General features: G+C 41.1%; 2 protein-coding genes across 2 annotated transcripts; one reads left to right on the top strand and one right to left on the bottom strand.

Annotated features, from left to right (window-relative positions):
- Positions 1-1,116: 1,116 nt before the first annotated feature.
- On the bottom strand, positions 1,117-10,201 carry aco2 (aconitase 2, mitochondrial). The gene is made up of 17 exons (XM_034571148.1): positions 10,109-10,201; positions 7,880-8,022; positions 6,924-7,182; positions 6,747-6,839; positions 6,474-6,632; positions 6,209-6,359; positions 5,953-6,057; positions 5,544-5,635; positions 4,997-5,102; positions 4,703-4,860; positions 4,520-4,593; positions 4,308-4,419; positions 3,929-4,207; positions 3,634-3,825; positions 3,244-3,376; positions 2,980-3,101; positions 1,117-2,878 (listed from the first exon to the last, which is right to left on the bottom strand). Exons 1-17 carry the CDS (start codon positions 10,142-10,144, stop codon positions 2,744-2,746), a joined length of 2,349 nt encoding a protein of 782 aa, XP_034427039.1. The 5' UTR covers positions 10,145-10,201; the 3' UTR covers positions 1,117-2,743.
- Positions 10,202-10,593: 392 nt separating this feature from the next.
- phf5a (PHD finger protein 5A) lies at positions 10,594-12,353 on the top strand. The gene is made up of 4 exons (XM_034571238.1): positions 10,594-10,744; positions 11,092-11,115; positions 11,815-11,981; positions 12,150-12,353. The coding sequence occupies exons 1-4, from the start codon at positions 10,693-10,695 to the stop codon at positions 12,237-12,239; spliced, it is 333 nt and encodes a 110-aa protein (XP_034427129.1). The 5' UTR covers positions 10,594-10,692; the 3' UTR covers positions 12,240-12,353.
- Positions 12,354-12,558: the final 205 nt, after the last annotated feature.

Genomic DNA, 12,558 nt, shown 5'->3' with positions numbered 1-12,558 from the left:
ACTACTTCAGTAGTCTTCATAACTCTCTGTTGATGCCCTACAAAAAGCCTTCTGTGTCCCTTGCGGAAGTGCATTATGTAGGCTGGCATTGCAACTCCCATTTAGCAACTCCCATTTAGCAACCATTATTGTTGTGGCATGTGACCCACTGTATGTATTTAGGCCTGGAAGCAGAGAACGCAGCACTGTAAAATGAAAACCCTTGTTAGTCGCTTAATATGTGATAAAATCAATAGCGGTCTGTGAAATCTATTAAAAACTGCCAGAACAAGAACATTATTATTTTATTTTTCATTATTGACATGATTGTGTGATGAGTTTATGACAATGTCCACACATTATCATGTAATGTTATTGTACAGGTTTGTTATTCTATATTTAAGTTTTTTTAAGTTTTTTAATTTGCTAAATTCTACCAAAAAGTTTATACTACTTTTTACATTTATCATATTACATAGAAAGTGAATTTAAAACAAACCATGGGGGCATATTTCACTTAAATGTTTGTATATTTACTTTTATATTTATAAGATCCAAATATATATTTAGATACCAAGTTAAACTAAGGTTTACTGCTCTTTGTTATTTGCTATGGTATTGTATAGTGTTCTTATTGTTGTCACATGCTCCTCACTGCTGATTTCACTCACACTTGCTTGGTCAGTTGTGTGGCGCTTTTACATTTACAGACCTCTGCTCTGTCAGGCAATACTCTTTTTAGAGATTTCTCCTGTGAGTACATTATTAAATCACATTGTGCACTACAGTATATCCGTAACAAATCAATCCCTGACCAAGCCACATCAAACTTTTATCTCAACTCCACTTTGTGTAGACATCAGAAATCACAATATGTCAGGAGCTTCCTTTCTGTGGAGACCTTATTTATTCAGTTTTTTCCCTCGTGGATGTGTGAACGCTGTTGTGCAGAAACATCTGAGCATCTGTCACATACTCGCATATTTACATTTGTGGTGATGAGAAACACTAGATTCTTAAATGTGACTGTGTAATATATTATATATATACACACTAATATATATGTGAAGTCTTTAATATGGTCATGAATATTACACAGTCACATTTACATTGCATATCTCTACAAATACCAGTAACTCAACCTTAAACAGATTTTTATTCACATTACTGGAGCCAATGTAAATAAATGAGCTCTGTGACTTTATTTTACAACCCATTGGCATTTCTGTATCACAGAAAAGATAATCAGGGTAGGAAAAACACAAACCAACACATAAATGTACATGGCAGCAGACACTTTACACAGAGAGGGGAAGAAGAATGAGGTGGAAGTGAACCTTCATTGGATTCGCTTGACATTTTGTTTGCAGGGACTGAGGAAGTATAGACCAAAAAAAATAAAATCAGATGCAACAACCCCCCCATGTTGAGGTTTTGAGTCAATTTCCGTTCAACCACATCCATCCGTCTGACACAGTAATCTGGATCACTTACATCCAACAAGTGGTGATTTACTGTTAAACATCAGTTGTCAGCTTTTCCTCCACTATTGCAAAACTCATATGCTGTTCCTTCATTTTCAAAGAAAAAACAGAAACATTTATGAAAATTCATGCAAGACCTGGACCTTTCTGCAGGAGAAAAGGTTTAAATAAATAAACAATGGGGGAAAAAAACATATGGTGTTTGACCTTGTAAAGAGGTTTGAGGATTGATCGGGGGTGGGACAAGGATGGTGTTTGGGAAGAAGCGGGTAAATTGAAATATTCTTACATAGTATTAAAGCGTACAAGTACCTTTGCATATGAGGAAATACCTATTATTCTTCTCTGTAATAATGACAATATGCACTGTGGTGGATTAAAGCATTAATGTAACACTGAACACAGTCACACTATTGGACAATAATCAATCTGTGACCAATACATCCCACAAGTTATGCTCCTTCACCTTAATTCAGTTGTTAAATCAAACTGCCTCATGCTTTCGTGCGACTTCCTACCTTTTCCCAGAATGCATTTCCAAAGCAGGAGAGACTGCTGTCATTAGGTGCAGCTTTGATTTAGATTAAATTAGCTTGAGGACACAACAGTTCCTCCACGTGACCATTAGGTGGCAGGCTAACCCAGAAGTATTTGAGTGGATGAGTGAATTGCGCAAACACAAATTTTTGAAACCACAAGATCACTGCAAGTACAGATTCACAAAACAACAATCAGACCCAGACGCAAAAGAAATAGCAGTGTTCTCGTATCTCAGTGAGAACTGTAAATAATACAGGAGCAGATTGAATGACAATGGTTGGCTAAAGCTGATTAGTTCCATGTAGTGTGCAAACGCAATTCTAACGCAACAAGGTGACTGACTGCCATCCTCCAGCTGCAGAGTGAAGTGGCTTCCATGCTCAACTGACCTGCTTGAACAGCTGCAAAAACACTGGCGGTGGGTTACGTCACCAACCGGGTGAAAGCTGTGTGTCAGAGTGTGTGTGTGTGTGTCTCTCTCTAACCAGTTATCACTGTTTGGCTCTGAAACGTCGCCATGGTCCATGATCGACATCAGCTTGACACTTAGTCTGAAGTAATTTACTAACATTTCCAAGGTATACAGACACATTACTTCAGTCCAAACTGCGTGCTAATGCAGATGATGGAGCGCTCGTCAACGTTCTTCAACACCCTTCATCCCGCACGATTATCACCACCCCGTTTTCCCCCTGATAATCCTCATCCTCCTTCACGCTGTCTCTCCTTGCTCCTCTTCCTCAGTGCATTAGCTCCTTCATCCTGTTGAGGGCGGAGCCTGCCTGGAACCATTCGATCTGTGTCTCGTTAAAGGTGTGGTTGAGCTCAATGGTCTCCCCGCTGCCGTCGCTGTGCTTCACTAGTGCGGTCAGAGGCTGAGAGGATGATAGGACGTTTTCATTACAGACGCTTTAAGTTCAGTTGTCAAAAAAAAATTAGGAGGAGGACATTTTTTCAAGGTGCTTTGCGCTCTTACCGTTCCTGGAGTGAAAGTTGCGAGTCCCTTGATGCTGAGCTTATCGTCAGGGCGGATCTTGTCGTAGTCTGATGGGTTGCTGAAGGTCAATGGGAGAACTCCCTGCTTCTTCAGGTTAGTTTCTAGGAACCAAGGAGAAATGTTTGTTAAGTGAGAGACTGAATGGGGTAAGATTTCTTTGTGCGGGAAACTCAAGTAAAATATTTCTACTTGCTGGACATCGCCAAATCAAAAGAACACCCTGTGTCTACTGGAACTCAGTACCGTGAATTCTGGCAAAGCTCTTGACGATGATGGCTCTGCCTCCCAGATGCCTGGGCTCCAGTGCTGCATGCTCCCTGCTGGAGCCCTCGCCGTAGTTGTCATCTCCGACCACGACCCACGACAAAGCGTTGGCCTGAGCACAGCAGGAAGGAAAGAGGGTCAGAAGTAGGTTTTAGTAAACTTATAGTATTTCCAGACAAGCCTTGGGTTTTAGAAGCTTGTTTTCAAACAATGCTTAAGTTTTAGCATTGTTAGAGGGGGCCTTTTTTCTTAATGGGTAAATGTTCAATGGAGGCCCATTTCCAAGTCTGTGAATTCAAATATAAAACCACAACAGAAGACCTGAGGAAGCTAATGGCACCCAAAACCTTTCCCCTCTGCGATCCTCACCTTGTAGTGACGGGCAACATCAGGGACGCCTCCATAATCTCCTGTCAGGTGGTTTTTAATCTTGTTGATGGCATCGTTCTCGCTGTTAAGTGCACCGATCAGCATGTTGTTGGAGATGTTGTCCAGGTGACCGCGGAACTTCAGCCATGGTCCAGCAGCGCTGATGTGATCTGTGGTGCACTTTCCCTTCACCTGCAAAGATGGTGCAAAGAAAAATGTAACATGTCAATTCTCCCTGCAGCAGCAAAGGAAACGTTAAGGTAAAGACCCATTGACATAATTTCAAAGCCCTGACCTTAATGAGGACCTGCAGGTCCTCCAGGTCGCTGCCGCTCCATCTGTCGAAGGGCTCCAGCAGCTGTAGCCGGTTGCTCTGAGGGCTGACATCCACTTTGACGCTGCTGCCGTCAGGAGGTGGGTGCTGGTAGGTGTCCTGGCCTGGGTCAAAGTCCTTGGCCGGGAGTTCATCTCCGTTGGGGGGATCAAACTTGAACTTCTCACCGTTAGGGGTCGTAAGGTAGTCTGTCTCTGGGTTGAAGTTTAATGTGCCAGCAATGGCAAGGGCAGTGACGATCTGAGGAAAAAGAGGCAATAAAAGGACATTGAGCTTCAAAAAGTAACCATGTGCTCGCAACTAGGAAGTGTGAAATATCTAGTAGTGTGGGTAATTTTACCTCAGGGGAGGTAACAAAGGCATGTGTTGCAGGGTTGGCATCGTTCCTGGCAGTGAAGTTTCTGTTGAACGAGGTGACGATCGTGTTCTTCTCTCCCTTTTTCACATCACGCCTAAACACAAGCACACGTTATAGGTGAACACTTATGTCTAACGTCTATTTTCAAAACTGTATATCATGGCCCCTACACCGACAAAGTAATGGCCTCTTACCTGTCCCATTGTCCAATGCAGGGCCCACATGCGTTTGCCAGGACCACACCACCAACATCTCTAAGGATCTTGGACTACAGGAAGAAAAAAAACATTAATTTATTCAAGCATACATCACTTTAACATGGTTTAAATCACTATGGAGGAGGTACAGCTTCCTGCTTTTTGTCTGCTTGCACTCACATATCCGTCTCTCTCGATGGTGGCACGGATCTGCTCGGAGCCGGGGGTGACTGTGAACTGAGCTTTGCACTTCAGGCCTTTATCCAAAGCCTGCTTGGCCACAGAAGCAGCGCGGCCCATGTCCTCATAGCTGGAGTTGGTACAGCTGCCGATCAGACCTAAAAATTTAAAGATCAAAAAGAGAATTAAAGACGTAACACAGAAAGAAAACATTTTAGTTTTGGTTGCTAATCTAATGAATAGCAGGAGTATAAGTAAAGTTGAACAGTGTATCCCTCCCTCGTCAGTTCTTACCAACTTTGACCTCCAGTGGCCAGCCGTTCTTCTCAGCTACAGCACCGACTTCAGACACTGGGTGAGCCAGATCAGGGGTGAATGGTCCGTTGATGTGGGGCTTCAGCTAGAGAATGAAAAAGCAGAGGAACACAGTTATTCTCACTGTTGTATGCCTCTGCCAACCAGTGAAGTTGCATTTACATCAATGTCTGTACGAATAAAAATCCAGTTATTACAGAGCTAAGAATAAGTATTTCAAAGGTCTCGTTCTGGATGTTTTATAGATCTAAGAAAAGATTTTTTCTATTGTTCGGTTTGCACTCAGTAATTAAAACATTATCTAATACAAATCAAACTGTAAACTTTCTCTGGAAAGTTTTCCATCTGGGTTTCACCTCTTAAAAAAACAAAGTGGTGTTAAATGATCCCTGGCCAGAGACCTTTGTTTCATGTCACCCCCTCAATGCACTTCCTGTTATTCTCTACTTTGAACTGTCCAATGAAGGGCAAAAAATGTCAGAAGATAATCTTTAAAAAAAAAAGAGGAAAGAGAGAAAGAACAGACCTCATCCAGATTGAGCTCGATGAGCTGATCGTACTCGCAACCTTCGTCTGGTACCAACAAGTCTGAGTATTCATCAGACAATGCAGCGATCTCTGAGAAGCAGCAAGAGGACAGAGATAAAAGTCAAGACACACAAAGACCAAACCTACATTTATAACAAGCTAGCCTTCCACAACAATGTACAAATATATACGCATACAGTGTTGAGTATTATTACACACTAATCTTTCAGATTTTCTCTTTCTGCACTTTCTTTAATTGACTGATTCTTTTCATGTCTCATCAACTGAGCCAAACTTTTCCTGGTAAAATGCATTTTATGATCCAAGTTTTTTTAATCATGAGCAAAATGATTGATTTGCAGGCCTTTCTGAAAATGATTTCACTGATATGTAAATTGTGAACATACGTCCACGTCCAGTCTTCTCCAAGTAGGTCCTCATGCGGTGGTTGTAGGGGAATACTGAGGTTGTGGCTCCAATTTCTGCTCCCATGTTGCAAATGGTGGCCATTCCTGCACACAAAAGATCTGTCAGACTGTATCCTCTCCACATATCGGCTCTGATACCTAACAGTTGAATGTTTTTCCTAACAGATTCATTCATAAGAGAAATAACAGCTAAGAAGCAAAATTCAGTGAAGTAAAGTCCGATGTTTTCACTGACCAGTGCAGGAAATGGAGTCGACTCCTGGTCCGTGATATTCGACGATAGCTCCAGTGCCTCCCTTCACTGTCAGGATGCCGGCCACCTTCAAGATGACATCCTTGGGGGACGTCCAGCCTGAGAGTGATCCTGTCAGCTTCACTCCAATGACCTTAGAGGAAGATATCGAATGGTAAATTGTAGGTAAGAAGGCCAGAAATGGAAAGAAAGCTAAAAAACTGCTCTGGTTACTGAACGATGTTACTAAATGCTGTATTCTGCTCACATTGGGGCACTTGAGCTCCCATGGAATTCCTGCCATCACATCCACAGCATCAGCTCCACCAACTCCAATGCAGATGGAACCAAGTCCACCGCCGTTTGGTGTGTGGGAATCTGTGCCGATAAGCAGCACTCCTGGGTAGGCGTAGTTTTCTAAGATGATCTGTTTGAATATTTATACAATGATTGTTAGCATAATTACACCACTGTAATTATAGGGGTTATAAATTTGATCACATTCAGACCAAAATTGCATTCAAACTTTAAGTAATAAGACCTGATGAATGATTCCAGAGCCTGGTTTCCAGAAGCCAACTCCATATTTTGCCCCAGCACTGGACAGGAAGTTGTACACCTCAAGGTTGACTTCCTAGGATGATGATGGTTGCTCAGTTTACAGGAATAAATCATTACAACATAAAAATAATTACCATGACCAAACAGAACCCCTTACCTTTGCCCTGGCCAGATCCTCCTCCCCTCCGATCTGGGCCTCTATCAAGTGATCACAGTGGATGGTGGAGGGCACGGCCACTCTTGATAGACCGCTGCTGATGAACTGGAGCATCGCCATCTGGGCCGTGGCGTCCTGCATGGCCACACGGTCGGGGCGCAGCCGCAGGTAAGTGCGACCACGGTCGATATCCTGGTTGTGGGGGTCATCGAGGTGGCCATAAACAATCTTCTCTGACAACGTGAGCGGCCGATTGAGTCTGGAACATAAAGACAAAATATAATTAATAACAGGACGGTGTAACGTTTAAGAGGGGGAGAAGGTGAGCAAATGAGAATATAGGAATAAATAAACTGTGAAAAAAAACATCAAGAGATGAAGATAGGAAACAAAGTGGTGTAAAAACAGTTGTGAGGTTAGGCAGATATAACATTCTGGCATATTTATATATCAAAATAAATATTAACAAATCAGTCATGAGAAGATTATAGAGTTATAAGAGCTATTTGATCCAAATTTAACAATTAGAGTTTCCACTGTTTTCATCTTACACTACAATGAAATTACTATTTCTGCCTCTGTTTCACCCCTGATCTCTTCATCGTGTTTTTCTGTAATTACCAGTTTATGCCAGTCTAAACTTCAGCTGTAATCACAGGGAAGAAAAGGCAGAAAGCATTGATCTGCAGAGCCAACACAGTACCACCTCTCCATCTGCATGCACACACACCCCAAACAACTACCATTTAAATGGCTTTACAGTGATTCGAGCAGCGTGAGGCTGACACACTAAGGCACAGGCTACAGCTACGATAAAAAAAACTGTGGTAAAAGTCAAACAAACATTAGAGTTCAGACAGGGGAGCATTGGAGGACACGGTAATACGAGTCTGCGTCCTTGAGCAGAAACAGAATGCCCACTTGTTAAAAAAATCCATTAGGAGGAATACACTAACCTTTTTCTAACAATGTCAATGTTAGACTGGAGCTTCTCGTAGTTGACGAATGAAGTGGGCTCAAACCGGCTCATAGACACATTGGCCTTGGCTCTGTAAGCAGCTGCCACATGCAGGCGCCGTGCACCGTGGCCCAGGGCCAACTAGAGACAGTGACAACAGAAATAAACAAGCATGAGCATAATCACAGAGCTGTGGACATGACCAGAGAAACACTCCTGTAACGTCAGCACTTTTTACAATCCCCCTACATACAGAGCATATCTGGCAAATGGATTGTTCATCCTTCAAAAAGAGATTTGTTAATTTTTGCATTGGTTGTTTGTTTTTTTAAACTTAAGAGCAGATAGCGAAAAATTATGAATATAAATGACTTTTGGGAAGATGGCTGTTAAAGGAAATTGTTATTTGCAGTGTACACTCAAGTGTCAGATGTCAGAGCATCCCAGGTGAACCAGAAACAACTCCCACAAGAGGTCAACCACTAAAACATTCTCACGCTATGGAAACCCTGGCTCCAGTTCCCCTGACCACTCCTCCTCCTGCAGTCCTTTCTGTCATACATGTTAGAGAAGCTCCTTTTACAAATGTTCATATCAAAAATCGAACTGTTTGCAGAGGTAGGTGGGGGAAACATAGGAGAGACACTGGTTTGTGTCACATCAACTTCTTGGACCCTAAAACTGTTGAGGTGCCCTTGGGCAGGGCACATAAATGAAACTCCACTCTGTTTGAAATACTATTATCTAATATGTGAATTATAAAACTAAAGCATTAGCAGAAGAGAGCAAGACTGTTCAGAAGATTTTCTCGAATAAATAAAGTTTCCGAAGAAGAAACAAGAGAACAACGTGTCAAACAGCTGAGGGTGTCGTACGACCAGACAATCTGCGGGAAAGAACTGACAGCGAGCAGCTGAACCTAAAGTCCTTCACCTGCTGACTTAAGAAGCCAATTCAGAACTTCATACTTGAATTAGAAACCTCGTTATAGGTTCAGATAATAATCACAGAACCAATAAGGGGTTCCCACTAAGGCTGACTGTTGGTGTAAATGTACTATTACCAAAATCATAAACATAAAGAAGATCATATCACATCATATCGATAATTATCACAATAAATGTCAATTGATTTTGGCTCCTGAGGGAAGGTTGTGGTTTTAAACTCTTCTTTATGAGCGGAGAATGACAAACACTTGATAAGTAGCAAAACATTTAATAAATCTGAGGTAGATGAATTATGTGTTATACCTCCTCACTGTGATTACACAATGTACAAGTATTATAGAGGTATTAGACTTTAGTTATCTTGCTATTGGTGACAATTACATTGCAATAAGTATCCATATTGTCGTACTACCCAGCCTGACCTTTCAGCTGTCCTTCTGTGCACTGGTTTATATTACAGTATTACTACAGATCACTAACTGGCTCCTCAACTGCACTTAACAATGAGAGTTAATGTTATTATTCGTTCATTAACCACTAGCCAACGTGTGAATGGTTTTTATCCATAGAAAGATTTTGTTTCTAGATATTAGAGGAGGTTGTTCTCCATCACCAAGCCTGAGATGAAAACCACCGTGACCTCCAATAGATGAAAATCAGAGCTCACTATGGCTTCAGATATTAAATGTGTGAACATCTGATGCTCAACTATCATTTATAAACTGGTCATTGTTTTAACGTCTCACTGCTGGAGGACACTCAGCCTCTCCTCACAGACAGAATGGAGGAAAATGGCTACTTTCTTTCGAGCCAGCTTCACAAAATAAAGCATTAAGACAGTGTTCGCTGTGTTGATTGTGATTTGTGATTTAACTTAGATCATGTCTGCGTGTTGGACACAGCTCGTTCTGTGAGGCTGCTGGCCGCTCTAACCTTGTGGTTAACCTTGCTGTTAAACACCACACTCCTGTAGGAAAACAACACGGGTCTGGTTCATCTACACGCTGAGGACATAGATAATAGCTCCGTGTTGAAGGAGACCGCAGCAGTGGTTGTTTTGGCCGGTAACAGACGAGTTGTTGCGCAGTGGATACTCCGGGATCCGCCGGGACACGATGACCTGCTCCGCTAGCCGGTGACCGCTCCGCCGCTTTATTTCCGTGTCTAACCCTCGCAGTCCTCCGGCCGGGCCACAAACACATTACTGTACAATAACGCGATGTAAAGAAGCAGGTGACACCATTAACTGGGCCGTAAATATCACAGAATGAGTCTCTTACCTGAAGCCTGGAGACGGTCAGACAGTAAGTTGCCATTTTGTTCACTGACAAAGATGTGCCGATCACCAGTGACGTCACGCCGTTTTAAGTCGCGGCCTCGCAGGTCCTTCAAGGGCAAAATATTTTTCTACATTTTAAATCTCATTCAAATTGTTTTACAAAACACATTCAAACTTATAATTCCTAATATTGCATTTATTTATTTTAGACATTCAAAATTATATAAATTAGAAAAGCACATGGACGCGAAATGATTTTCTAAATGTATTTGATTTTTATAGAGCTGAAAGGATACGAATGATTCTTATTCTACTCTACTCTACTTTTTTTTTTTAATAGATAAAACTAAATATTTGATTTAACATCGTCACAGTTGTTAACAAAAATCAAACCCTTATAATTACATTTAGGTGAAATAATAAAAAAAATAGATTTAAAGAAAATATATTCGATGATACGTGTGTCTGCTCTGTCTGCTTGGAGACGATAGGTGGCGCTGATCCATTTTCTCCAACAAGTTTACAGGTCAAAGGTAAAAGTAGAAGAAGAAGCAGCAGCGGCGCTTTCCTTGCGTTGGCTAAAAAATGGCTAAACATCATCCAGATCTGATCTTTTGCAGAAAACAGGCCGGTGTTGGTATGTGTTGACCGGTTCAGCCTCAAATATCATCTGACATCTTTGTTTTTTCAGTACTTTAACGTACTTTATCGCTGTGTTGCCGTGTATTTAAACAACGGTAGCTTACATGCTAACAGCCCCAGCATGTATTCCATTGAAAGTACATTAGCCTATGGTGCTAGCCTGGAAATGTCGACAGCTATTTGTCGCTTAGGGTGAAGATAGTTGCAGTTTCCTTTATTCGTATTTGATAAGGAATTTATTATAAGTGGAAGGAAGACGTTGTTGTTTTTACTCGAGTGTAGAAAGACTATAAGGACGCGAATTCACACACTCACTCTAACTGCATTGTTTCCTTTCCTCAGCTATCGGGAGACTTTGCGAGAAATGTAAGTGATGACAACATAATCTTAATCATTTTAACCGTATTATGCTTTCCTCTATTTTTACAGTAAATGTTTTTGTCTGCCTTTGTTCATATAGTTAGTATTTCATCACCTCACAGTCTCCATACACTGATCACTAACTGCTGTCTAACAATATTGCAAGGAATTGGTAATGCAATGCCTTCTCAGATAAGTGATGATATCACAGCAACGACTCAAACACCAAAGACCAAGCTTTCTGGAGGTCTAACTGACATTACCAACTAACCTTTGTGAAAATCTGACCAATTTTTCGATATATTGTTTGTGCTCAATTCAACTTTGTCTGTTTATAATCACTCATAATGCTGCTGTTTTTTATATTAGGGATAAGATACTGTCAAGATAAATATGGAAAATATTTTTACAAGGATATGAAAACCATTTCTCTGTGACCTATATTAAAGGAGACCAGTCCCCCCCAAAAAACGTCAAACTTCATTAGACTATCTCTCCTTTGATTTGAATCTGAGACACATTGAATTTTGGTTCCATATTGTTCTGTGACCAAATCAGCATAATACATTTCAGCAAGATCTGCGATGGTGTGGCGCTAAAATATGATAATTTGTCACTAAATGATCCCAATCCAAATATTCAATTTTATCACTGCTTTTTTTCTGTCTGAATCACCTTTCTCTTGGTTTATTTTCCTCCTCTCAGGTGATGGAAAGTGCGTCATCTGTGATTCCTATGTGAGACCGTGCACCCTAGTGCGCATCTGTGACGAGTGTAATTACGGCTCCTACCAGGGACGCTGTGTCATCTGCGGTGGGCCGGGTGTGTCTGATGCCTACTACTGTAAAGAGTGCACCATCCAGGAGAAAGATGTGAGTAGAGTGGCTGAAGAGAAAATAATCTGTTTGAGAAATTGAAATGTGACATTTTGTTTTCTTTGTTGTACTGAGTAAAATCTAAACTGAGCCCTAAATATAAAACTTAATTTTGCTTCTTTAAGATGATTTTTCTTTTTTACTCTCTTTCCCTTGTCCTCACAGCGAGATGGATGTCCGAAGATTGTAAACTTGGGCAGCTCTAAAACAGATCTGTTTTATGAAAGGAAGAAGTACGGCTTCAAGAAGAGGTGAAGATGCTGCAGCACCGTCCCTGTTTTAGTTTTTCGGCTTTTGCAGACTTTCTTTAAGACCTCACGAAACATTTTTGACTTGTCAATAAAAATCTGTTTTATATTTCTGCCTTTATTTCACAATGAATGCTTTGCATATTAAGAGTTGGTTGTTCACTGTGCTCAATATTAATAATCTCTGAACTAGACATAGGCACGGGTTGGTCAATGTCCTATTAATATTACTGACATTGATAAATTGAGTTCCAAGTTATTTCTTAAACTTGGAATAAACTGTCCACAAAGGGGCACCAGCTGCAAGTTCAATGAATTCATGTCCT

This window comes from Hippoglossus hippoglossus, chromosome 19, assembly GCF_009819705.1.
Source record: "Hippoglossus hippoglossus isolate fHipHip1 chromosome 19, fHipHip1.pri, whole genome shotgun sequence".
Lineage (NCBI taxonomy): Eukaryota > Metazoa > Chordata > Actinopteri > Pleuronectiformes > Pleuronectidae > Hippoglossus > Hippoglossus hippoglossus.
The sequence above is the reverse complement of the archived record's forward strand: the minus strand, read 5'-3'. Positions and strand labels throughout refer to the sequence as shown.

What these genes read in the sequence shown, in the direction of transcription:
- aco2 (XM_034571148.1), bottom strand. Translation starts at nt 10,144, where the DNA reads ATGGCAACTTACTGTCTGACCGTCTCCAGGCTTCAG. An exon ending in AGGATCTGGCCAGGGCAAAG is followed by an intron (nt 6,840 to 6,923) that starts GTAAGGGGTTCT and finishes TCATCATCCTAG; the next exon opens with GAAGTCAACCTTGAGGTGTA. An exon ending in GGAGAAGACTGGACGTGGAC is followed by an intron (nt 5,636 to 5,952) that starts GTATGTTCACAA and finishes GCTGCTTCTCAG; the next exon opens with AGATCGCTGCATTGTCTGAT.
- phf5a (XM_034571238.1), top strand. Translation starts at nt 10,693, where the DNA reads ATGGCTAAACATCATCCAGATCTGATCTTTTGCAGAAAACAGGCCGGT. An exon ending in CGGGAGACTTTGCGAGAAAT is followed by an intron (nt 11,116 to 11,814) that starts GTAAGTGATGAC and finishes TCCTCCTCTCAG; the next exon opens with GTGATGGAAAGTGCGTCATC. An exon ending in GCACCATCCAGGAGAAAGAT is followed by an intron (nt 11,982 to 12,149) that starts GTGAGTAGAGTG and finishes TTGTCCTCACAG; the next exon opens with CGAGATGGATGTCCGAAGAT.